Consider the following 26,775-nt stretch of genomic DNA (forward strand, 5'->3'; position numbering starts at 1 on the left):
TAATAGTGATTAGGATTTTATGGCCTTTAAAGGGATAAAAATAATGGACTTTCTTGCAAGAGAGAAAATTCAAGTAGGGAATTAAGTAGGTTTTCTTCTGGATGCCATACAAGTAGACAGGTTAACTTTATGGTTGTTGTCATTGCATTTTTGCAAGATTTTGAGTTTCTTTAGTGCAAAATACAAGAGATATACATGAATTTCATCTTCAGATTTCACAAGCCCAATGTTTCAGCGTCCTTTCAGACACATACCCTACAGATCAGTATTGCAGTCTCAATGGTTGCTGCCTGAAGTTTTCACTGACAAAAAATAAAACTTTGCCCACTCTTAGCAAAGGATGTTGAAGTCAGACAAGAGTGAGTTGCCTCAGTTGCTGTTGTCTACAGGCATTGACTTTCCATCCCAAGGCCAAGCCTCGTGTCACTACTCCCAGGCCCTTGTTTGGGTGTGACGAGTTTAATAAACCTGCATTTTCAAACTGCTGCCGTGCAACGTGCGGCTCCAGGAGCAGCACAACGTGGGGATGCACAAACAGAAAAGCCCCACGGGCTTGTTCTACTGACAAAGTTTACTTTATTTAAAACAGAAAAGCCATGGGTCATTTATATTGTTGTGTGTTTTGAATTCATCATCTGGTGTTTATCAAAAAGCAAACCTGACTCGTTTTGGTGTGTTTGTTCTCTGTTCCTCAGGCTGCCTTCCAGGAGAATGTTGGGAGACAGGTATGGTGACTTCCCTGCATCTTCATTCATTTGTGCCTTGGAGGTTACTGGAAGCGTGGAGTACCTAAAATCAAAATTAGACACTGTGGCTTTGGAAAAATTGAGTGAAAGAATGTCACAAAATAATGGTTTTCATTATGAGCAGCTAGTTCTTGTAGAATATTTTTCTGAGGTGTAAATTTTATTTTCGTATTCCAGTTTGGGAAGAAAATGAGCTTACTGGTAATTTTCAGTCCTCCAGAAAAGCAAAACCAGCATTTGATCTGGTTATCGTACACCCTGGAAAGTACAGTGCTTTTAAAGCAGGAAAAGTGCAGGTTTTTGGTTCTTTCTTTTTGTTTCATTGATTTTCTAGTTTTCAGTAGAAGCAGAACAGCTGAAGTGGGCTGTGCAATCATTGCTGTGGTTGGTAGTTCCACAGTAAACAAAGCTCAAGAGTTTTCAACTCAGTTTTTGGGCTTGTCTCTTACACCATCTAGATATTCTGAGAAATCTGCTACTTTTGGAGGTACCCAAGTCCTTTGATAAAAAGTATTGTAGTGGGTTCCTGTGTAACTTAGCGACATTTAAATAGTTAAAATCCTGAAGACAACTTTGATTTTCAAACTTGGAGGAGAAGCAAATAGGGTAAAGCCTTGGATTTACTGGTTTCTCACCAGGAATTAATAAAGCTGAATATACAGCCAAGAGAGAGAGAGAAAGTGTGGGGAGGAATGTGTCAGTCAGTGTATTCCTGTGAACAGAGTAGGGCATGTGAGCATGGTTAAAGCAATTTTGTTATCAATATGCTGCCCTTTAAAGGATCTTTGTTAAAATGCTGTCACCTGACAGCATTCCTGAAAATCTCTCTGTTCATATAATTCCTTTAGAACTCTGGCTGTTAAACCATCTGTTCATGTTCAGTGTGTATTTCTAGACAGAAGTAAGTTAATAGCAGAGAAAGGGTGCAAGAAGAGGAGAGTGGGGATTTTTGGTGACCTGCCCCAGCTGGGTCTGTGATAAACAGAAGCCAGGGTGACTCTTCCTGGCTCTGCAGCTCCTGCCCTGGAGAGCTTGGACATCACACAGCAGCCCAGCCTGATCCCACTGAACGAGTAAATAACACCTTAGCCTGACTTAGCTCCAGGGGAGAGAGGGCTCCTGGGTGCTGCAGGTTTAGAAGTGCTTCATGTAGCAAAAAATCTGTGGGTTTTTTTTTTTATATTTATTAATCAGAGGAGTGCAGACCGTGTTAGTTTACAGCCAGAAAGGTTCCTTACAGCCTCTGCTTTGACCCACAACTCAAATGTGTCATCACATAATGATGATTTCAGCCTCTGTGTTGGCACATCAGCAGTGAAACAGTGAGTTTTCATGGCATGGAGGAGCTGTCAGGCTCCAGCTGCTTCCTGCAGAAGGTCAGAAGTTTTACTTGCTGAACCATTCCTTGGTGCCTAGGAAAATGGGTTACTTAATGAGTAGATCCACCCTCTGGAGTTCACACTGTGTTGAAAGAGACACCCTTTCTCTGGATTGGAAGGAGCTAAAACATATTCTCCACCTGAGGTAATAATGCTGATACTAAATAGGTGGAGAAGAAGGTTGCCCTCGCCTGTTCCTTGGTTCCTGCTTCCTTCAGCTTTGTAATTCCACATGTCCCAAATCCAGAGCTTGCTGGTGGCCACAGAAGAATGTAAGAATGCCACTTACACTGTAAATAGGAGCTTTGAAAGATCTGCAGAATTTTTTTGAGCATAAATCATGAGAAATGCACATTCTTCTAATAGTGCCAACTTCTGTATTGGGGAAGTTTGAAGTGTTCTGAGAGAACAGAAGCTGCTGGCTGTTCCTGTAAAGCCTGACCCTCCCACTGGCTGTGGCCTGTGTTCCTGAAGTCAGGAGTGATGCTGTCTCACTGACAGGCGTGGTGGCACCGTGCCCTTTGTGAGATGGCATCAAACTGGCACACTCACAGCTGGGAAACAAATATCAAGGTCCAGCTGGCAGCTAGAATTCAAATTGTTTGCCTGAGATTTTTCTTATGTAATGTGCATCTTTATATCTTCCATTGTATGTCTTGCTCTTCGGCCTTGCATCATACTGAGGTGTTTCTTACCTATTTGCCCCTAATCAGGGTTTCATGAGGCTTTTGGGCAGAACATTCATTTTACCTTTGAATTACCAAGACTTGCAGGCTTGGATAAGCCATAAATATTCTGTCTCTCCTTGGTCCAGTCAGATTTCAGGCCTTGCTTTTTTGGGAGCACTGGAATTGTGCTTCCCAGAGCAAGACCTTGGCAGCAGCTTCCATTGCTTCCAGGATAAACTGCTTCAGTGATTCAGGCTCAGATGGAGAGATACTTCCCACCAGTTTTGCATGGCTGGATCCTATTGTGGAAGGGATGAGTGAGCTGTAAACAAACCTGCATCACATCCCAAACCTGTACTTCCAGGGAGCCTCATTGTTTTAATACTCTCTGAGTGTCCCTTTTGGAGGTGAGTGGAGCCAGTGTCAGCTGGCTCTCCTCCATTTGTTCTTCATCGTGGCTCATGGGTGCTGTGCTGCCTCTGCTGATGCTCTGTTAAACCTGCCAGAGCCACTAAAACTCTGAATATCTGAACTGTGTTGCTTGCATACAGAAATACAGATTTCTAAGTGTAAATCTCATACTTAGAAAGGTAATCTGTCTTCTGGAAACAGGCTGATTTGAGAAGTGATGGCAGAAGTGGGATCCTTCAGTAGGCTTTAGTCTTTCAGGCTTTGCTGGGAACCAGTGCTCATTTTAAAAAACAAACCAACCCCATTTTTTAGTTCATTAATGAGTCATGAAATACAAGTGTAAGTAGAAACTCCCATGTGTTCTACATGTGATGTGCCTCTTGGTACCTAAATCTCGAATTTTATATTTCATTAAACTCACCTTGTGCCTTCACATGAACTGGAAACATGTTTATGTTTATGTAAATCCTTCTAGAGGAATCATCTTTTGGGTATATACATAGTCATGCATTAACCAAATGGATATTTTGGTATGACTGGGAGGTGTGAAGGGAGCAGTTGCATAGGTTACTGCCTGCTGCCATTTGCTTGGGCCTTTTATCATTGACTCACAAGCAGAGTGAGGTATTTTGCTGTTTATATATTCAATATCCTTTATGTCTCTAGTACAAGTGATTTTACTATAAATTAAATTGTATTTTTTCAGTGCTTGGGAGAGTAGCAGGAGGTTTGTTTTCAATCATGTTGCCTATTTGGAATGTGTTATATATTTTAAAATAATATTTTGTTTGTAGGGCACTTTTCCCCATGGCATCGACATTCTCACTGCAGCTGATTATTTTGCTGTTGGGAACAGAGTTAACTGTTACTTGACTATAAGGTAAGTTTCCAATCATTTTTCCTAAATGTGAGGGAATTTCTTGTACCTAATGAAATACTTGTCTGATTGCCTCACCTTACTGAACATTGTTTAATACTGTTTGAAGTGAATCAAAATTGTGTTTTTGTTTTTGCACCGAACTGATTGTCACGTGTGAGACAGAGTGAAAACGTGGCCATGATTTCCTGGAGGACAAGGAGGAAGCAGCCAAGAGGTGTCACAAAACTGTCTCAGCTGCTCAAGGCTGGACAAGATGAGGAGGTTTGGAGAGTTGTAGTCAAAGGAGAGGCTGTCACGATAGACTCTGATGTGGGTGAAAAAATCAAGTGATACCTATTTTCAAAAAACAGTTTGCCCAAGCTGTTGAATTTGTGGTCTGTGCATAGACCTTTAACTCCAGTGCTTGTGTTAGCTCAGTGAAAAGCTGGCCACAGTGTGCAGTAATGTTTGAAAAACCAAACTGATCTCTGCAGTACAGTCTGCAAAGAGCAAATGGGGAATACCCCAACTGGGGTGGTGTGGTTATAAACCAGGGGCTTGTCCTGGAATACAGAGTCAGCCCTGGAAACACAGAGGTGCTGAAATCAGGGGAGTTTGGATCCAAACTGGATGACCAGAAGGAACAGAATATTGCATTTCCTCATGAGGAAATGATGAAGAGCAAGGGCTGGTTCTGGCTTGAGTTGTCTCAGACAGTCTGGCCTCGAGTCCAGCCTGTGTCAGAGGCAGGGTGGGGAGAGCAGCACAGCAGCACAGAGGGTGATTCAGCCCCGGTGGAGACAGGGCAGAAATTGCCCCGTGGGGCTGCTCAGCAGAGAGAGCCTTGGGCAGGTGATGTCCTTGGGGAGCAGAAACAGCAGACAGGTACACAATGCTTCATGCTCCACTGCCAACTTCCAGACTTCCAGCGGGAGGTTTTTAAGATAATTTGTACTGGAACCCTCTGTCTTCACCTCCACTATTTCTTTATTGATCTCTCCACCTCTGTATTGTCCTTTTTGTACAGAATCATTTCAGTCTGTTCACAGCTTCACCTTTTACCGACTGGCAGCCCTTCTGGGGTCCCCACCCTCCTCCCACAGCCTTCCCCTGAGCTCCCGCCTACAGGAGATGGGGAAATGCAGGAGCTCTCCAGATCCATGTGCATGGCATCCATGTGATTTCTGGAACTCCAGGTTTTTTGTGCTAACAGAAAATTGAAAACATTCAAAAGTGACGAAGCAGGTTTTATTTTTTCTCTCCTGTAATCCTGGCTTGCAGACTGATTATGATTTTCTGACTTTTCAAGAGCTTAATTGATAATTTAAATTTTATTTGATTTACTACCTTCACTGTGATTTCCTGAGGTTTTGTATGAGTGCCACTTACATAAGTGAAAATATTTTTACTGTTGATTTCTTTCTGTAAATTGCTCAGCAGGAGGAATAAATTTGTAAATCTTTTTATAAATAGCCTTATGCACTTAGAGGCTTGATTTTCTGAAACCAGTTCAGTGCCATTAATCAAACTATTTTTTTTTGTAAATTATTTGCCATCTCATTCATTCTATTACTTTCAAACACTGCTCTTCAAGCAGACTGTCATTATTCAGGTCAATACCTAAGTTACTTGGCTATTTCCTTATTTTTCCCTAAGTAACATGAAAGCAAAAGCACCCAGGTATATGTTTGACTACTCAGAAAACATGTACCACGATAATGTTGAGTAATAAAAGCTAAAAAAAAAAGTGTCAATTTCTGCAGCTGAATTTGGTTCATAAATGATGATACTGTTCCAGTAAAGGGGCAGTTTCATGTATATTTTCAAATATTTGTGTGTGTGTATATAAATAGTTGCTTACAGCCTTTCAAATCTAAATATTTTAATTCAGGCTTTTCACCCTGGGTGCCCTTTTTGCTGATGGTATTTGGAGAATTCAGCTCAAATACACATTTCTGAGGATGGAAGGTCAAGGAAACTTACTTTATATGAACTGGCAGTACAGAGATTATGTGATTCCAGGAGTTCTGATCTTGGTACAAGCAGAGTTAAGGAAAAAGCTTCTTAACCTGAGTGGGGTACAAAGTTCTAACCAGCACCATCATTAGGAAGGACGGATTTGTATGCAAGCATTCTTGCATTACATTCTCAGTAGGACACAGAAGATAAGGACTGTAGTTAAAGATAGTTATAAACTAAAACTAAAAGTGGGATTTAGCTACACCTGTGACCCAAGAGATTGATTTTTAGTTGGGCAAGGAAGAATTAAAATGACTGGCTTTCATTTTTCCTCTCACATGCAATGCCATATACTGTGAGCTGTGCAAAACTTTACTTAATTTAAAAAATAAAATTCAGAGGGAAAACCTCTTCAAAACTATTTCTCTATACCCATTTGAACTTTGTTTTTTAAAAAAGCCCCTAATTTAACACATTCATAAAGCACTAATTTCCTGAATTCCAAACTCAAGCTGTTCCTGCTCCTCCTCCCAGTGCTAAAACTGGAACTCAAAAAGCAACTACAAAGAGAGGAGAGCTCAAACATGGCAGGGGAAATGTGTGTGTTATTGTGTGTTCCTGCAGAACAGGGAGAGGACCTAGAGATGGGAATTTTATCTTTTCTCTGTTGACAGCAACAACAGTTTGAACCAACTGTTAAATCCTTCTCCAGGGCGCAGTACAGGGTGCTTCTGTGTCCAGGGTTGGCTCAAGTAACTCAGTTCTGGGCTGCATTTAAGGATTCCCTCTATGATGAATTCCATAGATATCTGGATGGGAACCTGTGGCAGTATTTGTTTTTTCTCTTTCTTTGCTTCTGATTGCACGGAGGTTTATTAATGGAAAACCATTATAGCTGCAAAGTTAATCACTCAAAAGATATGAAAAGGTGAAATTAAGGTAATCCATGAGTCCCTTTGTGCCCTTCTGACACAAACACTTCCTGCTGATTGTTTGGCTTCCCAAGGTGATTTAACACTCATCAGATGCACTGAAAAAACATTTCACTTTACTTGTGTTGACCTTGGCTTCTGATAGTTGATGCTTCTGAAGATTGGAAGTGTGGCTGAGTTGGGTAATGCAGGCTCCTTGGGTGATTAGTGCTGGTGTTCCAGCTCTCACCTGAGCTCTGCAGCCTTCACAGCATTTGTCACAGTGAACTTCCTGCATATGTTTGATTTTTAAAAAGGAAAAACTGTAAACCGCTTTTCTATTTTGGACCATGGTATTCATGAAGATGTAACACATTTCTGTAACTTATTTTTCCTCTGTCTTGTAGTTGATATCAGTGATATGTTTCTCCAATCTGAAATAATTATTCAAGTTCCTATACAGATCTGGATTTTCTGGAATGCAACAATGGGATTGGATGTCAAGCTTGTTGTACATAGAGCAGATTTTAGAAGCAATCTGAATGTTTTACAGAAGTGATTTTAAGTTTTTTCAATAATTCAGAATATTTCCCATCCTGTCATTCTGCTGCATCTCATTTAAGTAATTTTTTGGTTGGCTTAAACCCAGAGGATTTAAACCTTTGGAATAGATGGTGCTAAAATGCACACAGATAGTGGTTCTGTACTCTGTCTCTGGACCAGATTTCTAACCTATATCTGGGATTTTTTCTTTTTCAGTGTGTATATTGCTGGCTTTCCTGAGTATACACAGCCAATGATTGATCATTTAGTTAACATGAAGATTAACCATTGGGATAGGTAAGTTCTTAAAATCTAATTATTAATATCCAGGAATTGACTGTTCTGCACATTGAGCTTTTGTAGATTATTTTTGTAAGTTTTTCTCACACCTGGGTTTGCAGTAGCATTTGACTGAAGGAAACTGGGCAAGTAGTAGGTGATATCATCTGTACCTCCCAAGCAGATTGTCACTTCAACAGGTTTATGAATTTTGTCTTTTGGCCATGACCTCAATCTGTTAATAGATTAATAAAACCCATTTATATGGTGTATATAGTGTATGTGAGGGCCAAACACTGTCACCATACAATTATCCTAATTAAAGCAGATTTCATGCATAGAGATGGTGCTTACTCACATTCAGTGTTCATGAAGATTGAAATGTGTACATATCACACAAGGGAGATTCTATCAGTGCTGATCATAGTTTGCATCATGAGAAATAATCACAGTTTACTGCACTGTCCCTGCCAGAGCACAGAACGAGCCCTCAGGTTCCACCAGCCCCACTGGTGTTTTTCCTTGTCTCTTTGAGCTCTTTTCACTTCACTGAAAGCTGGCTGCATGGGTCTCTTTGGTTTTGCTGGCTTTTTTACAGGGGGGAAGCACAGGGTGGACAGAGAGCACTGTAATTTTGAATATTTGCCTAGGTTTTGGTTGGGGGCAGGAGTCCCTTCCTCACATTATCTTTTTAACACATTGCTTCTACTGAATTGCTAACCCTCAGAAATGCTTTCTTACACCTGCAGTGTTATTCGAGAACTTTCAACCAAAGCTCTGCATAACATCACTCCCCAGGCCCCCGAGTACATGGCAAACATGGGTAGGTATCAGCTGAGCTCTGCTCAGCCAGGCTGAGCTTAGGCAGGACAGACCTACAAAGATTTAATAAGTCTACTTAATAAAAATTGAGATTTCTCCTTGCCACTTAATACAGCATAGTGACCCTGATGGATTTACCTGTTTGCAGGTTTTATGCAGAAATTATAAATTACTGTCAGGTTAGTTTTTATCTGGGGTGTGGGTCTTGTGTGGTCCAGTCCTGGCTGCACTGGACTCTGCTGCTGCTGAGGTGAATAAATGGGTGTGGGGACAACTCCAGCAGCTGCCCCTCAAATGCCCAGCTCTTTGCTTTGAAGGCTTTGATGGTGTAAGGGGGGGGATCTGTTTTGTCTTGTCCAGCCTGACATCTGCAGAATTCCTTTCTGACTGTGTGTGTAATTTGATGTTTCTTAGCACGAGCCCAGGGTCCTTTGCTGAGCCCATTGCAGATGCTGAGGCTGCACTGGCAGATTTTTCACGTGGCTGAAGGCAGTGCCCTGAGAATCTGCAGTGACAGACCTTGCCTGGGCTCCTGTCGTGGTCCAGGACAGTGGCACTTAACATGGAAATAAAATTCCATGGCAGTACAAGCCCCACTGCCCTGACTGCTCAGCCAGCTCAGTGCCCAATAGAAATGTTATTTTGGGAGTATAGAATAGCTCAGTGTGGTTTGCCAGAATTTACTTCATTAAATCTTGTTTTTCATAACATTGCCAGGATACTTGACTTTACAGAAATGCTTTTCCAGTGTTATTTCTAGACAGGCAAAATTACATTTAGAACTGGGATCTGTCGCTATGCTTTGTTTTAAAAAAACCCAATTATTTAATCTCTTTCAGTTTTGCCAAGACTTCTGCCTTTATCAGTGGGCTCAGATCTGCACACACGCCATGGGGCAATCCTTGCCTGTGCTGAGATCACCCATGCTCTGTGTAAACTGGCACAAGAGAATAATAGGTATTAATGCAAGATTATCTAGACTATAAATTTTCCTTTCATGTCTGGTCTATTAAAAGCTTCCTGAGTATAATTATGGAAATCTTCATCTCACTGAACTGCGTTTGCATTGAATTTTTGTTTGTTTTTATGAGTGATGCTGAGCCTTCACGTTTTATTCAGTGATTTAAGACTTCACTCTTAAATTCATAATGAGGAAAGAGAGATCATTTGCTGCCTTTCTTGGAGAATTGAATGTGTTCAGCTAAACGCAGATTAATTCCTCTTTCCCTATAAGTGTGCTGCCTTCCTGGGTAGGGACAGTCTTTTGTCTTTAGAGTTGGAGAAATACCTTCTCAGTATTGGAGAAAAACCTCTTCAAGCAGCTCATTGATTGAGACTGATTTAATGCTGATGAATGCAGGTCCAGGTATATATATATACTTCTATATTTCCACAGAAATTTGCCAGTAGTGTCCTCATTTTTAGTAGTAGGAAGTAATTGACATAGATGGAAAAATCACAGAAATTTTGGAATCTAAAAATACAACCGAGCTGAGAAGGGTTATCAGTGTATTGGCAATTATAATGTTATTAGGAAGTGACCCTGATTTTTTTATAAGCCTTTTTGAATAGTTTTCTGTATGATAAGGAAAGAACTTCTGTTATGTTTGCTGAACTATTAAAAAATAAATATTGCATATTTCTGTGGAGCATAATTTGAAAATCAAATGATTGGTTTTCTGTTTGAAAGTACAATGATGGTATGGGAAAAAGAAATGATTTACAGCATGATGAGGAAATCTGTTTTAAAATTTTTGTATACTTTTACAGATCTGTAACGTACTATTTCAGTGAAAAAACATTGGAGGGACTCAAGCAAATTCACCAAGAGGTCTGTAGCCAGCATAAATCTGTTTTTAACCTGGAATGCTTCATGATTTTTAGCAAAGATTTACAATTAAGGCAGCTGTTCTCCACCTTCCTCAGCCCCGTGCCAAGAGTGAGCCTTGTCACAAGCAGTGGTTTGGACAGCCCCAGACCCTGTGACAGCTGAGTGTCCTGGACCCTGGGTCCTACACAGTGACACTGGGGGCTCTTCTGCCTCTTGCTGAGCCCCCAGCTCTGATGCTGGAAATTGCATTTCTGAAATGCCTCAGGGGGTTGCTTTGACTCCTCTTCCCTCTGTCTTTGCTTTCCCTTTGTCCTCCTGACTGGCCTTGGGATGACTGTGCTCAAGGGACATCTAGTGAGCCCATTCCTTGCCCCTGCATCCATAATTTCCTGTTTATAGGCCTCAAAAGTCATATTCTGCATTTCAATTGATGATTCTACCAATACAGATACATTGTCTGTATGAGTTTTTATCTCTGTAAATTGGGTTTTTATCTCTGCTTATGCTAAATGAAGCCTTGTCCTGCTCAGAGCTTTTCCAAACACTTCTGTGGAGATAATTTTAATTTGTCCCTTTTGTTTTCAGTCATCCCATGTTGTTGGATTTTTCTTCCCAGCATGGAACAGACAATACTCCAGCATTCAGACTCCTGCTGTTCCTGCAGGATCTGGGGGACCTTTAGTGCCAGCTCTGATGTGCTGTCAGGCTTCACCACTCACCCACCAAAGTCCACAGGTGCCTGTTTAATTCTGGGTGCAGCTCAGAGCTGCTGCCACAGGTTGGAAAAGCACCTTTGTTCTCCTTTAACTTTCTCATGTTGAAGTGCCTGAAAGCTTGGTCAGCACATCCCTGCTCGTACAGTGGCCTTAAGCTGTTATGATGCAGGTGCATAAACTCTCAATTTTAAATAAAATGTGTTTTTTGGCTTTTACTACTTATAAATGTTATAATCTCTGGTTTTTTTTTATGATGGCTTGCTGTAGCATTAAATATGAAGTAATTTTTTCAGTCAAATTTAACTCTTTGTTTAAGTTTTTTTTTCTGTGCAATCTGTAGCTTCCATTTATTTTCAGTGATCAGACAATGCAGTCTATCATCATTCTAAAAGAGCCAATGGTGGAAAGCAAATCAGTTTTAAAAAGCCAGACTTTTTAAGAAGCAGAAGCAGCTTGAGTTTGGAGTTCAGGAAATTAGTGCTTTATGAATGTGTTAAATTAAGGTTTTTTTGAAAACAAAATTCAAATGGGTATAGAGAAGTTGTTTTAAGGAGGTTTTCCCTTTGAATTTTAATTTTTAATTAAGTAAAGTTTTGTACAGCCCAGAGTATATGGCATTGCACGTGAGGGGGAGAAATGAAAACACGTGGATCAAATAAACTCAACTAATATTAATATGTATTGCTTTCTTTTCCCCCCAGCTTTGCAGTCGTCAGTTGTACAGGTAAGAAAAAAGCGATGCAAACCCATCATTTTCCATCTTGGGAAATGTCAGTTGAAAGGGATGAAACCAGGATCTGGGAAGGGGGGGATTTATACAATTATTAACACCCACCCCAGTCCCTCCAGTGCTTTGTCTGCAGAGGGTTCATAAGGGGCTGCAGAACTGGCCTTGAACTTATGAGCCCCAAATCCAGTCCTCCCCTTCCCCTTCCCCTTCCCCTTCCCCTTCCCCTTCCCCTTCCCCTTCCCCTTCCCCTTCCCCTTCCCCTTCCCCTTCCCCTTCCCCTTCCCCTTCCCCTTCCCCTTCCCCTTCCCTCCCCTTCCCCTTCCCCTTCCCCTTCCCCTTCCCCTTCCCCTTCCCCTTCCCCTTCCCCTTCCCCTTCCCCCTTCCCCTTCCCCTTCCCCTTCTCCCCTTCCCCCATTCCCCTTCCCCCTTCCCCCATTCCCCTTCTTCCCCTTCCCCTTCTCCCCTTCCCCTTCTCCCCTTCCCCTTCCCCTTCCCCTTCTCCCCTTCCCCTTCTCCCCTTCCCCCATTCCCCCTCTCCCCCTCCCCCTCCCCCTCCCCCTCTCCCCCTCCCCCTCTCCCCTTCCCCCATTCCCCTTCCCCCATTCCCCTTCTCCCCTTCCCCTTCTCCCCTTCCCCTTCTCCCCTTCCCCTTCTCCCCTTCCCCTTCTCCCCTTCCCCCATTCCCCTTCTCCCCTTCCCCTTCTCCCCTTCCCCTTCTCCCATTCCCCATTTCCTTTCTTAACCTGTGTGACAAGCAGGACAGGAGCATTGCAAAAGGTTCAGGGCAATTTTTCAACTCTTGCGACAAAGAAAATGTAAATGAGTTTTCACTAAGTTGTTTTTCATTTCCTATTTGTTGAAGCTTCCAGGAAATTAAGGGATATTGCTTTAAGGAACTGTTAAGTAAATGTGAATTAAAACTGGTGTGTTTGCTTCTAAATTTAAGGAAATCAAACCATAATGACTTGTATTCCCTAGTAACTCTATGCAAGTGAGGGTTTTTCCTCTTTTAACTGACATTTTTGGTCATTTTTAGTTCACTTCTTCACATGTGCCTTACCTGAAAACAATCAACCTGAACTAGTTTTTTTATGTAATTCTTAATTACAGGTTGAAGAATTTTTATGAAAGTTTTTTTAATCATGAAACTTTTTGAAAAACTGATAAAATTTACTTCTTGATGGGTTATCCAGAGAAATGTGACACTTGCAGCCCTGAGTGAGCTTGGGCTGGCAGATGGGCTTAGTGCTGATACTGTATATTCATGTCTTTGTGGGTGGCTCTCTTGGCTTCCATAAATTCTTTAATGTCAGGGTGGAGCTTGGGTGTAATTTGTTTTTGTCGTAATATGCACTTCTTGCACTTAATGGTATTTATTAGGTGCCTACAGAAATGTTTTTGTTCTAGGTAAGAGTTCTAATTCAACTCCAAGTGAGATTGATTCGCTGCTGTTTGCTCTCATACTTAGCTGAGACACAGATGTCTGCCCTAATCCATGTTGTAAAATATCACTATGCATCAAGTATTTTAAAATGGGACAAGAAAAATAAACTAGGTTATAAAAACAAACCAACAATTTGAGTGTTGCTGGGCAAGCATTTAGTGAAACAAGCCAAACTCGTTTCATGATGAGTAATTATTGCACATAATATTCCAAAGATTTCCATTTGAGAAATTGCTACCGGGAATTTTCAGTGTTAACAACATCTTGGAGGAATGTTCAAAACCTGTGTTTTTTAATTTGTGTTTCAGGTTTTTAAACTGTATTAAGAAACAGCATCTGGCCACATGTCTCAACTGTTTATTAGATATTTTGCTTTCACTTCTGGCCACAAAACATCCTTGTCAGGGACTGAAGGGATTTTAATGCTTGGATTAAGCAGTTCTAGGGAATTTTTTTGCCCTCTGAGAAATGGAAAAGGAAGTAAAGCATAGAAATGCTGGATTTTGGGTTTTTAAAAATAAATTTTACGAAGCTGCAATTTATAAATTTTAAGCTGGAAGATGGGTCATCAGTTTCTTGATTGTCTGATTCTGTTGAATCCATAAGGACCTCAAGTCAAAGGAGAGAAAGCCAAAGTGCTGTAATGGAAACATTCATGGAGCTGCTGTAGCATCCTTCTTTGTTTAGCAGTTCTTGCACCATCTTTAACCTGATTTTGAAAAATGGCCATAAATCATCCTTTACACAGTCCAGTTTTGAGTTATACTGCAGTCAATCTCAGTTTTGAACATACTTGAAGCATTCAAATTTATTTATGCTCATTGTAGAAAATCCCATCTTCTGCCCTATTACCGTTTTTTAAAAAAATACATGTATTTTTCTGTCCTGCAGAAGTCCTTTCTGGGTTTGCCATAGTACAAAGGAGCCTGCAAGTCCAGGCACATCAGTGTGTACTTCCTGCCATTATCCTTGATCCTGACACATCTGATGCACTGGTTTGTCTGGAGGAGCTGGTTGGTTTGAGCATTTGCATGTGCACTTCCAGCTGTGGGTTGTGCAGGAGTTTCTGGGTTTCTGTGTGGGGGTTATGCAAACCATGCCCTGTAGAGCATCTGCCTCCTGTGCCTGTTTAGGGCTGTACAGGTTGTAAAATTCCAAAAATTGGGCTGTGTTTTATTTGTTTTAAATGGAACTTTTATGTATAAAAACCTAAGATGAAAAACTTGCGGCATCTGTTGTGTTCGTCTCTGTTACCTGAGTTAGGAAATCACTCTGCTGGTTTGAACACAGAGTCACTTGTCAGTCTGATTTCCATTCTGCTTCCACTGCACCAGCATGGTTGGTAGCTGGTTTTTTTGTAGCAGATCTATTTCTGTTGTGCATCTGAGACCTTGGACTCATTCTCAATACTCTTTCTCTCAAGTAACAAGCGATAGGAAAGAGGAAATGGCCTTAAATTGCACCAATGGAACTGGAAAAAAAACACTTTTCTCAAAGGTTTGTGAAGCCCTTGCACAGGCTACCCAGGGCAGTGGTGCAGTCACCAACCCTGTTTTTTACCATTGTGGAAACCTAGATTTAAAAGATGTGTTTAAAAGGTTTTAACACATTTAAAAGACTTATTAAAAGGACATGTTGGTCTTGGCAGTGGTTGGACTCAATGATCTTAAAGGTCTTTTCCAACCTAAATAATCCTGTGATCCAATAATATGAAAAGTCTTCAAGAAAAGAGTATTTTGATAGTAGTTGTGTTATGGTTCTCTGAAACTGCCTCATCTTAGGCTCTTAGTCTTAGGCTCTTGAGAGACTTCTCTATTGACAAGACTTAAGTTCTTGACTGTTCAAGAATGAACAGATGTTCAGAATACATTTTCACTTCCTCGTAGCCAGTTCTGATTCTGATACCAGAGGCCTGAATGCCCAGAAGGAGCTCAGGAGTGGCTATGGAAGTGCTGGGCTGCCTGCAGGTGGTTGCAGTGCACTTTGTGTCTCAGCAGATGTTGTGTTTATTGGCCCTCGAGGGTTCCATCCGAGCTGGATGTGTCGGGATGTTCGTCAGCGACTCCCACGCCGGGCAGCGCGGTGCCTGCGACGTGCTGCACACCCAGCCTTGCCATGAGCTCATCCCTGCAGCCTCTGGAGAGACTGGCTGGGTGTGGAGCACGTCAGCTGTGGCAGCCCAGCAGATTTAGGAGCTTGGGGTAGCAGCCAGTGTCAGTTGAACTGGCACCTTCTGAGTTTCGGCTTTTCCAGCAGAGTAAGGGAGCCTGCAGGTGTTGACAGGTGCTGGGCAAAAGAGAAACTCGTCTCATTTCAAAGACCTTTAAGGTTGTAACTAATCTTGATGGTTTCAGGGCAAATGTGTTTCTTGGCATTCATCTGCCTAAAAGAGTTTTTTTTAGGCAGATGAGCTTAATCAGCAAAGAATTCCAGCTTTGCAGCAAAGCTCATCTTAACAGTTCTTCCAAGTTCAAGTGGTTTTATGCATCCAGGACCTGGATGGCTCTGTGAGATCTGCTGCACTGTTCTCTGAAGAGTTGTAAAGTGAAATTCTTCTGCTACAAACTGAAGTCACTGGGAAAGCTTTTACTTCCATAGTAGCATTCTGATGTTAGAATACATCGTGGCATACGAATTTACAGTAGCCTAAAACTTGGTGGTTCTCATGTTAGTGTGGTTTATTCTGTGCATCTTGAAGGGTTGGCCATGAAAGTTTTGTTAATCTATTCAGCTGTGCTCAGGGGTTTCTCTGTCCCCCTTGTGTACCCTCTGAAAAAGCTGTTCTGTACCTGCAAAACCCAGGGAATGTGCAACCTTTAAGGATACCTCTGTTCTATTTGGGACAAAGAGTTCCCAAGGAAAGTGCTTGGTTGCTGTTCATGTGAAGGTAAAATACGTGTTCTCAGCTTTCCCAAAATCCAGTATTTACAACTGAATCTCTTCAACTATTCCAGTACTTTTAGCTTCAGATTTGAATATCTGTGAAAACATAGATGCTGTTCAGTTCTAAACAGCTTCAGTTACTGTTTTTTTTTTTAATCTTATGAGGGAATTCTGGCTTTCTCACAAAAAGCAGCAGGCTTAAAATAATTTTAAAAAATAAATCCCCAAAAGTACTTTGAACTTCTTTATGCCCTGGGAACAGCACTGTCACTGGTTCTGATTCAAGCCAATGTAATTATAAAATAAGTACTGTCATTCTTAGGTCAGTAATGTTAATTTGTCAGTTCTGCAAGGGACTATATATTTTATTTTCCACATGTAAATTGTGACTCATCCCAGGATGTTTCTAGGAGAGAAGCATTGCTGTGGAACTGCACACACGAAGGAATGCTTAGGAGCTTGTGGAACCTGGGCACTGCATCAGTCAATTTGCAAATTGAATTAATAATTAAAGCTTGAAACAGGTACATCCAATAATGTGATGCAACTTGTGGATGTGTCTTTGGAATAAAAAATAAAGAATACTGACTGTACAGCAAAATTCAAAATCTCTGAATTAGGTAGATCCGTTATCTTTTTAATTTAGTGAAATACTGTGCAGTGAGATAATAGAAAGATGTGCATCGTGTTTGACAAACCAAGCACTGAGGAAAGATCTTGGATTACGATAGAATTATTGTTTTTTAAAAGTGAAATATGCATGAGCTGTGGAAAGGGGGAAAAAATGAGCCCTATTGGTGGACACACAGAGTGTCTGGACAAGATCCAGCTCGGGAAGCTTTGCAGAGGAGCACACACAGGTCATGGTGCCACCCAAGAGGGATTGGACTGGAGTTTGTGCCACGTGGAAAAGTTGCTCTGCAAATCCCTGTCACCTTTCTGCATTCTTGCATGGGGACAGCAATCCTCAGAGAGGCTCCAAACTCTGGAATTAAATGGAGTTGGTGAAACGCCAGAGGAAGGGATAACACTCAAATTATTACCATCAGCACAGCTTGAAGTGGCCTGACTTCCTCCTTGGCAGTGCAAGGAAATGGAGAAGAGCAGCCTTTGTGAGTCAGTTCTGGCTTTGTAGTTGGAGCAGAACTGTCCATATCTGAATCCCTTCATCAGCAGACTCTGCTGCACACCAAACACATTTGCAAGGTGATTATTTTATACTCATTTGCAGTAAGGCAACAGACAAAAGGCAAGGAATGGGTGAAGGCAAAATAAAGGGGAAAAGAAGTGTGGAAGAGGAAGCAAGGTTTGCCACATCAGTCACTTGTTTTTGCCGCTGTCTCGACTCCTGACATCACTTTTTTTGTTTTCTGATTTAAATTTTTTTAGAAGCTGGAGAGCAGACAGCATGACAGGAGGGTGGGGTAGACAATACACAGACCTTATCAGCATGAGGATGTAGAATCTGTGCTTGCTTCCTACAATGATAAAGTGAGCTGGAGATTAATAAAGTAAGCCTAGTATATATTGATTGTGGAAAGCAAAAGTTTCTCAATTAAAGGAAGTGCTGACCTATGGCAGATGAGAATATTGTGGAGTTGGCATCTCTGTGTTTTCTGAAACACCAGTGAAATTGTTGAGCAGTCAGAAACCCAGAGCATATTGCAGAAGGGACCTCCTTGTGTGGAATGGAAAAATGTGTTGAAAATGTTCAAGCTTTTGAAGCTCATACAAAGGGATAAATTGGAGAACAAAGTTTTAAGAGTTGTTAGGATTGCCAAGCTGGCCTTCTGAGCACAGCTACTAATTTTATTGTGGGGAGGGAGGAGGAGAGGATGGAAGAAAATGTTTAAAATAAACAAAAAACAACAAGCAAATAAACAAAAAAGCCTTTGTTGTTGCTCTCCTTGCTGGGAGTTTCTGCCAGAGCATGGACATGCAAACAGGTGATTAAGGGTTTGGCACACCTCAGGGAGGAAATATTCCAGCAGAAGTGAAGGGAGACAATAAGGAGTCAAGGGTAGAAATATCCAAAGGAAGGGGAGGTCAAAGGTTCACAAAATGGAGCAGTGAAGTCACAGAGGGTGACACTGAGTGAAACACCTCAGACAGTGCCTTGGGGATGGGGATCCAGACAAGCAGCAGACACTGCTCAGCAGGGTGAGGAGAAAGAAGTCTCTGCTCACAGCCAGGAGAAGCCACAGAGTGGAAACAGACCCTGCCATTCCCAGGATATTTTTCCCTCTCCCCACTTTCTGCCCATTCAGATTTTCTTCTCCCAGTGCTGTTGCTGGTTGGGCTCATGTTCAGACAGAGGAACTGGGCTGAGGTCTGAGCTGGTGAAACATCCTTGAGGAACACACCTTTTCCTCAGGAAGGTCTGAAGTAGCTTGAGCCATTTGTTTCTCTCCCTTTTCTGATGTGTTTCTTGTGGTGATAAACACAAAATCACCTGGGAGGGGACTTGAGCAGGAAAGGAGAAGGGTGTTAAATCTCACCAGGAGAGGAAACCAGTTAACATATGTGAAAATGGGAACTGGGAAGGGAAGTTTCTATTTAGTTTTGCAGAGATTATGATTTTATTAAAAAATTGCTTGTAGTTCCTTTTCACTTGTGAAAATCAGAATCCGGTAGAGACTGGAAAGTCCTTTGGCCAGTCTCATGGGTTTGGAATGTTTGTGAAGCAAGTGAAAAGAAAAGCAGAGGGAACTTGACAGTCTTTTTATTATTCACATTAAAGATAAGGAAGGCTGGGAGTGCATTTTTGCAAGAAGAAAGCTCAATATTCAGGAGAGGTTTGCAATAATTGTGCAGAAGTCAAGAAAAGTTGATTTAAAAGGGAACAGAGCTGATCAAATACAAAACTGCGGGTATTTTGTGCTCTGCTTTCATTCTGAAATGGTTTCCAGGTGCTTTTGCCTCACTGTGGGCACTCAGGTCACCTGTGGTGGGTTGTTCTCTGAAGGCTGTTTTCTGTTTTGTAGGGGTTTAGGAGGAGAACTGATGAGACCGGCTGGTAAGTACCACAGCTGGGGTGGGACAGCACAGGAGGTGCCCTGAGGAATTTGGCTGTTTACATGTTTCCAGTTCATTTTGCATATGTTGTGTTGAATGTATAAGTGAAGTCTGCACAGTAATTAAAAAAATAGGAACTCTGGAGGCCAATCAGCAGATGGGTGCACCAGGACGTGGAGTGCCAATACACTTGGAATAGCTCTGTGTAAGAGCTGGAGAGGGTTCTGGGCTCTGTGTCACACTGTGTCCTTCTGTTGTTGCACACAGGGAAGTTTTTTTTAGGGTTGAACTGTCTTCCTTCAGTGATTTACTCAGATTCCTCTCCAGAATAGATATAATCTGCACTTTCAGACAGAAGCCATGGTGGAAATAATGATTTTATCGTAACAAGAGTGTGTGCAGAAGTGAAGCATAAAGATCATATAAACAACAGTCTGTGGGGAGTGTGGCATCACAGAAAAGATGGATTTTGCAGATTGTTATATGCTGTAAAAAGGAAGGGTGTTGGAGGAAGAAGTAGGCTGGGTGGATGAGGAAATGATGCCAACTTGGTTTCCTGCTTGTGAGCTGAGTGAAGGAAGTGCTGCAAAGCAGATTCCAGCTTGGAAGATCTGAAGCCATCCAGACCTCGTGGGTAAAAGAGCTTCAGTACTGAGGTGGAAGAGCCAGGGGATTTGAGTGAGATTACAGCTGTATGACAGGAAAATGCAAGCTGAAGGAATGGGTTTTTTTCTGATATATTTTCACTTCTAAGCAGCTGAACATTTCATGGTTTTGGAGAAGTACAAGTGGCAGTATTTTGGCATGATACAACTGTGTAGGTGGAGTAAGAGAACAATTGAAAATGTTCCACAAATTGCCTGCATGTCTAATGAAGATGATGGTCTCAACCACAATAGAGCAAAGAGAATTAAGGAGGAACCCCAAGAGACTTGGTTTAGTCACATTGCACTTAACCTTGTCTGTGAATAAATATTAGCACAGAGAAGCTGACACACAGTGTTGAGAGGATTCTGTGTGACATTGCCATAGTGGGGAGCAAGTTCAAGAGTAGATTTGGAGCCCAGTAAGTTGATTATAAATGAAAATGATGAACTGTGTGCAGAGCCCAGAGGAAGAGTCAAAAATCAAGTTGTGGGAGGAGAGGAAAGCAAAACGTTGGCATTACTTTGTACAGCACCTTCTTCTGTCCTTTCCCTCCTCTTCACCAGCTCTAAAGCAGCCAGGCAGTGAGATGGAACTATACCAATCTCATTTATTTGAACTGAACCCCAGGAGGTGAAATATAATGGCATTCCCCAAGTGCTGAGTTTTCATTTGAGCAATACAGTCAATCTGTTGGATAGAAAATTTTCAGTGTTTACTGTGTTAATTTCCATTCCCCAAAAAAAGCCTCAAAACAGTTAAAAAAAAATACAATTCTCAAAGTGGGTTTGTAAGCATAGAACTCTTCGAAGTTCATATATTAAAAATAATTAGGACTTTATTATTAAAAGGATGTCCTCATGTATTCCAAGTATCAAAGGAAATAAAGCTGTATCCAGTTTCATAGCTCCCAGCTCTGTGCAGTGAACAAATGCCACTCCTTGGAGGTTCAAAAACAATGTGAAGAAGTAGGAAAACCTGTCCTATATATTTGAATAGTTTTTAGTGGCTGTAGTATTATCCTTGTCTCAGTTTACTGTCACTGATGCTACACTGCCATTTCCAGACTGTATAGCAGAAAAATTGTGGCTGACATGCACATCTTGAATGGCACAGGGGGAAAACATCCCACCAAACAAGGGATTTGCATGAATGATGGGACTAACTCATGTCAGAGGACAGTTACTGCATGGTAGTGATTTTTGTACAAATGTAATTTCCTTTCAGTTTTTAATTTCTCTTATTTGGAACATCTATTTGCAAATATTCTTAAATTTAAAATTATAGCTAATGTAACTTCCTGTGGTTGTCTCTTCAAATTTGCTACAATTTCTGTTTTTTGGAAGGGTATTTATCTTCTCATCAAACTTATTTTCTTACAGTCTGCACTTTAATTGAAAAGTTGTCGCTATCAAAAATGCCATTTAGAGGAGATCCAATCATCGGTAGGTCCTATTTTAAATAACCTTCCATGACTGTAGCAACTGTTCATTAAACTAAAGCATTAACAAATTATGCTTTTCAAAGAAGCAAAATTAATGGTGGCCTAACACATTAAAAAAATACCAAGAAGATAGACAAATGCTGCAGCAGATGCTGATTGAAATTTGAAGATTTGGTTTTTAGCTTTTAACTTGCCAATAAATAGAATGTGCAATACTCAGCATCACCAGGCATGGGGTGTTCACTGTGGACATGGTAATCCAGGCTGGGGTAGCTGTACTGGGAGTCAGAGCCTTGTTTAATTTGGAAAAGCAAAGGCACAGCTTGATTTATATAATTGCTGGGCTATGGAAAATTTAAATGGAGAATGTTGAAGTTCAGAAAGTTAGAAAAGTTGAAACTATTTATGTTCCTTGCTGTTCCAGGAGGTTGGCAGTGGTTAATAAATGACAGTCTAAGACATCTCACTCTTGTTTCCAGTGCTGCACGACAGCATATAAAGGTACAGTAATTTCTCTTCCTTCACGTGGTCACATTAAATACAGAATTAGAAATACTCTTGCTTTCCTTTGGTGGATTATCCATGGGATCTTATTGGTTCTTGAATGCTTGTTTCTTACATGTGTGAGAAGGGGTGTTTAAAAAAATATATTTTGAATTCCTCAAGATTCCAGTGGACCTTTCTGATTAATATTTGAGCAGTTATCCCCAAGGTTGTTCTTGTCTGTACCTCTGGACAGGGTGAGGAGTCACTGATGGTGCTGGAAGGAACTCCCTGGTGGCTCTCTGGTTACATTTAGAGGGTGTTTTGCTTCTGTTTTGGTGTACCTGTAATATGTGTGATTTCAGAGAGCTCTTGTGAGAATTAAAAATGCTCTGGATGATGTCCACAGGTACTGAGGGTTTGGTAGCTCTGTGAGCATTGGTGTGAGTTACCAGAGTTACTCAGGACAAGCAGCTTAAATTTTGCATTAAACTCTGCTGCAAATCCTTTTTCTGTGTTCTCAGGCTGCTCTGATTGTGAATATTAAATCCATTGATGGATATGTCTCATGCTGTTTTATTTACATCATCCTAACACCTCCAGTTATTCGCCTTAATTTTCCCAAGAAATCCCATGGCAGTTTGATCTTGTGCTCTTAAAGGCTCTGCTGAATTATAAAGGCAATTTCTGTCTGCCCTGCTGGAGCTTACAGACAATCTGAATTTAACATACTGTGTTCATAGTGTCAGGTTTTAGTAATAAAATAAAAAGACATTTCAGGTACCTCACAGCTCATCTTTTAAAGTTGTCCTTGGGAGACAAAGGAGACTGGAGTGTATCCAAATCACTGAAGGAAATTTAAAAAAAGAAATTTGAATTCTTTTTTGGCATTAACAATTTATTCAAAGTGCTGGTATGTCTTATAACTGGAACTTCTAAACCTAAAGCTTAGAAGAATTAATTATAGGCTGTAGAGAATTTTAACTTGTTTGGTAAACATCAGTTAAAGCTGAGCAAAATGTATTTAGTAAATGGCAATTCTGACTTATTTCTGTTCCTGTTTTAGAGCGAAATAATTTTAAGGGCAATGCTTAAGATATTGAAAAGTAATATTTTTTTTTTCTGATATACAGTATTCTTTTCCAGTTTAACTTCATACATTTAAAGTGAAAAACATTTAATTTAGAAAGTGAAATATCTGAGTAGTCTGGTCTGGTCCCAGGCATCCCTGCCCCTGGCAGAACTTGGATAATTTGGCCTTTAAAGGTCCCTGATCTACAGCAGTTTGCTAATTCTGCATATTTTGCTACTATAATGACTGTGGTAGTTAGAATATTGTTTAGGTAAGTGTTGGTTTTCTTTCAAGTCCTTGATTTTGCATAGAGAACTTGTCTGAGGTGTCTTTGAGGGCAGAATGAATCAGCTGGGCAGGATTTCTCTGTTACATTTGAGATTTCTTGTACCTGGAGAACATGAGTGTTAATAGGTATTGTTGCTATTAACATGAAGTGAACAATGCATAGCTTTTGTGTGCTTTCAAATTTATTATAATTTTGGGTAACATTATATTATCAGCTGAAAAGTATAATTCAGCCATGAATTCCATGAGAAAAGCTATTATGTGCTTTCTGAAATAGCAGCTGAGTTGTTTTGTGTTCTGTATGAGTAACTGAAACCACTCTGAAAATGAGGAGGTTCAGGTGTAATACACAATCATTTCTCCTTTTCTAAACCAGTTAAGATCAGGACTCAAAGCCTGTGATCCTGGATGTTTGGGTTTTTGTTTCTAACCTTCAGTCCATGATATTTTCTGTGTTTCCTTTCTGTAGCTCCCTGGGTAAATAGGGTTTGTTTGTCAGTCTGGTATCAGTGTATGGAAGATGAAATAATGACTTTTGTGTTTTGTGATGCTGGGTCATCCTGGAGGTCTTTCATCTGAACTGAAAATACATTTCATACATTACTGTTATTGTCTTAAATACTAATTTAGCTTACTGCTCATATTGAAGGAATAAGATTAAAATCTGTTTTTTCCTTACATAAGTTTCCTTACTAAACCAGTATTGGAAAGAAATAATAAGAAAGGAAATGCCAGTATCTGAAAGGAGTTTTTTTGGTTGTTTTTTTTAAATCCACTCTCTTTTTCCTTAAAAATTCTGAGAACATATGAGGTGAGTAAATGTATTTCTGTGCCTTTGTTGCAGGAGTCTGCAGTGTCTGCTCTGGCCGCGCTGTGCAATGAATTTTACATCAACGAGAGGGGAGAAGCTGATCCAGCTCTGCAGGGTAATGATTCATGTTTAACATAGAGGCTGGACCAAACTTGCACTTTGGAGGTATTGCACAGAATGGGGAGGAGCATCACTGGTTTTAAAGGAACTGAAAATTCTTCAGGGAAAAAAAAAATGAAAAAAAAGCTGAAAATTGTCTGAAAAGTGTAGGAAATGTCTCAGGGCTTTAGACTGCAGGTGGACAGAAGGTACCACCATAATGAATACGAGGCAAATTTATGTTGCTTTTCTATTCCATACTGTAAAACAAAGATTATGTGTTCCTAAAATCCTAAATTTTAACAAAGTGAATCTTTTTCACATCCTATTTTGATAAACTCTGCCAGAGATCATGGCTGATTTACAGAAGAATTGCTAAGGGATAAGAAAAGGATAGAAAATGACACCCAGAGTTCTGATAAATGTGCATGTGTCAGTTCATGTGTTTGTATTTGGATCAGCAGTACTGGAGGAAGCTTAAACTTCTCTTGGGGGCATATGAATCAGCATCTTTTTTTATACTGCTTTTCTTGTACCTGTCTTTAGGATCAGATTGTATCATGTCCATCAGAGACAAATTGCTGAATTGTACGGATAAATATTTTAAGAATAACAACATTTATATCCCTCTTTTCTAAATATGACAGTGAATTTACATATTCTTAAGAAAATATTGATTTATTTTTCTATTTTTTGCCATTATTAAATCAGGTTACAAAATACCTTATTATTTATTTGTCTGAGAGTTGTTCCCAAAATAAACTTGATATCGATCACATGTGTATTTACATGCAGTCTATGCCCCAAAGACATTAGGGCTGAACTATAAAAGCAGCCTATCCTGATTTTAAAATACTTTATATAGTGCTAAATCTCTATGTTTTTGTCAAAAAAAAACCCCAAACAAACCCAAACCCCTTTATAGCCCTTTCCTTCCTGGAGTTTGGTCCTGCCTGCCAAATTCTTTGTGGGCAGCATGGGAAGATGTGATATGGTACCAAGGCAGATAAAATCCCCACAACCTCAGGAAAGGGTCATGTGTAAAACCAGAACGTGCTGGGCAGGAGGAGGAGGAAATGCTGAGTCAAAGCAAAAAAAGCTAAAAATGAGTTGAAATATTGATAGGTCAAATTTTATGTAAGGATAAAGTTTCAAGCTTCTGTAAAAGTGGACTGGAAAACTCAGGCAGGTGCCCAAGTCAGGGAGAAGGGATCTGCTGGAAGCACAGGCTGCTGCTGATGTTTCTGTACTAATTCAGGCCCCTCTGAAGCCTCATTGTTTCTTCCTGGATTTTAGATTAACTTCATCTGTGTGCTTGAAGGTACCATGGCAATGTAGCCGTGATGGTCTAGGGACATAATTAGGTGAAATTTGTAGACACAGACAGAATTTATCATTGGACTTTCACAATAGAATTGTGAATTGGCAGTTTTTGCTGTTCTAGAAAACTCTCTGGTGAGTTCCATCTTGAGTACCCTTTTACTTGGCCTTGACTGCACCAGACCCTGCTCCACACATAATAGCAGAAGTGCCATTACATGTGCAAACATCTTTTAAAAAACAAAAAATCAAAAAAGGCTGTATTTTATCTCTGTACTGATAAAACTTTCATATATTATCATAAATACATTTCATGTCTGTCTGTTGTGGGATTGAAATCCAGTAGTGAAAGTCCTCCCCACAGTGTGTGATGGATGTGGGTATGTGTGGAAGCTGCACTGCAGGAGCCTTAGATAAATCAGTTAAAGCAGGTCTGGACATGATCAAGGGGATTAGGGGGTAAAAAACGGCTTTTGGTAAAATTCAGCCAGCATTTCACTGATGTTTGATGATTAAAATTAAAGCACCAATCAAAGGTGCTTTAGCAATTTGATTTTCTGAACCTGTCCTTATAAGGCTGCAGTTTTATTGAATCACCACTTTTGCCTCTGTTTGTTTTGGTCTCCTTGTTTTTGCTGTTCCTGTCTTAATGCATTCTGGTTTGGTTTTGCTGACTTTCTCTTTTAATATTCTTTCAGGATGGGTTGTGTGGAATTAATATTGTAGACACTTCATAGGCCCTGTTGGTTTATGAAGCTGAAGGCTCTTAGAAGGATATTAACATTTGCATGACACTTTCCACCGTAATTACTGAGTGGTTGTAAGTGAAGAGCTGCTTGTTTGCTCGTTGCCATGTCAAAATGGCAATCTTAAGTTTACACCACTCAAAGTGGAGACCATCACAGCCTCACTGTTTAAGATCTTCTTGCTGTCACAGCAAGCACTGCATCTTCCTATGGCCTCAGGACTTTTAACACCCTGGTGGTTTGGAAAGTTTTAAGTAACAGATGTTGTTATCTGAAGGTATTGCTCACCTCTGGCCAGGGAGCCTGGCCCGTGATGGGAGGGACAAGCTGGGGCCTGTCCATTGCATTGGGGTTTCAAAGAAACACTCATGAATTGTGATGAATGGGGAGTTCCTTATGGCAACTCTTCTTTCTTCCTCTAGCAAACATTGCTCAACCATTTAAACCTTAGATTACAATAAGCAGTGGCACAATTATGTAATCTTCCCAGGATCTCTGGTTCTTTTTCTTTGAGGATTAAAAAGTGTCTCCAGTAAAGGGATTGATAAGACCACCTTGCTCCTGTCTGAATCAGAGCTGTGTTTATTGCAGCTGTCTTGGAGAAGCTTTTCTGGAGTACTTTTGTTTTTCTCTGCATTTTACAGGAGAGTTTAATGTGGAAAATCAGGTAA

At 40.6% G+C, this 26,775-nt stretch overlaps 1 protein-coding gene across 2 annotated transcripts in view; it reads left to right on the forward strand.

The window, feature by feature from the left end:
* TBCD (tubulin folding cofactor D) overlaps positions 1-26,775 on the forward strand; it is a 115,167-nt gene that overhangs the window by 60,088 nt on the left and 28,304 nt on the right. For both annotated transcript variants that reach the window (XM_005526819.3, XM_014255891.2), the window contains exons 16-26: positions 696-725; positions 3,999-4,084; positions 7,693-7,773; positions 8,505-8,578; positions 9,417-9,534; positions 10,348-10,408; positions 11,826-11,848; positions 19,166-19,197; positions 21,224-21,286; positions 21,710-21,786; positions 23,973-24,054. In XM_005526819.3, coding sequence (XP_005526876.2) covers positions 696-725; positions 3,999-4,084; positions 7,693-7,773; positions 8,505-8,578; positions 9,417-9,534; positions 10,348-10,408; positions 11,826-11,848; positions 19,166-19,197; positions 21,224-21,286; positions 21,710-21,786; positions 23,973-24,054 — 727 coding nt within the window. The remainder of the gene's footprint in view (positions 1-695; positions 726-3,998; positions 4,085-7,692; positions 7,774-8,504; positions 8,579-9,416; positions 9,535-10,347; positions 10,409-11,825; positions 11,849-19,165; positions 19,198-21,223; positions 21,287-21,709; positions 21,787-23,972; positions 24,055-26,775) is intronic.

This window comes from Pseudopodoces humilis, chromosome 21 (assembly GCF_049639895.1).
Source record: "Pseudopodoces humilis isolate 2021_Gansu_Grassland_sample_001 chromosome 21, ASM4963989v1, whole genome shotgun sequence".
Lineage (NCBI taxonomy): Eukaryota > Metazoa > Chordata > Aves > Passeriformes > Paridae > Pseudopodoces > Pseudopodoces humilis.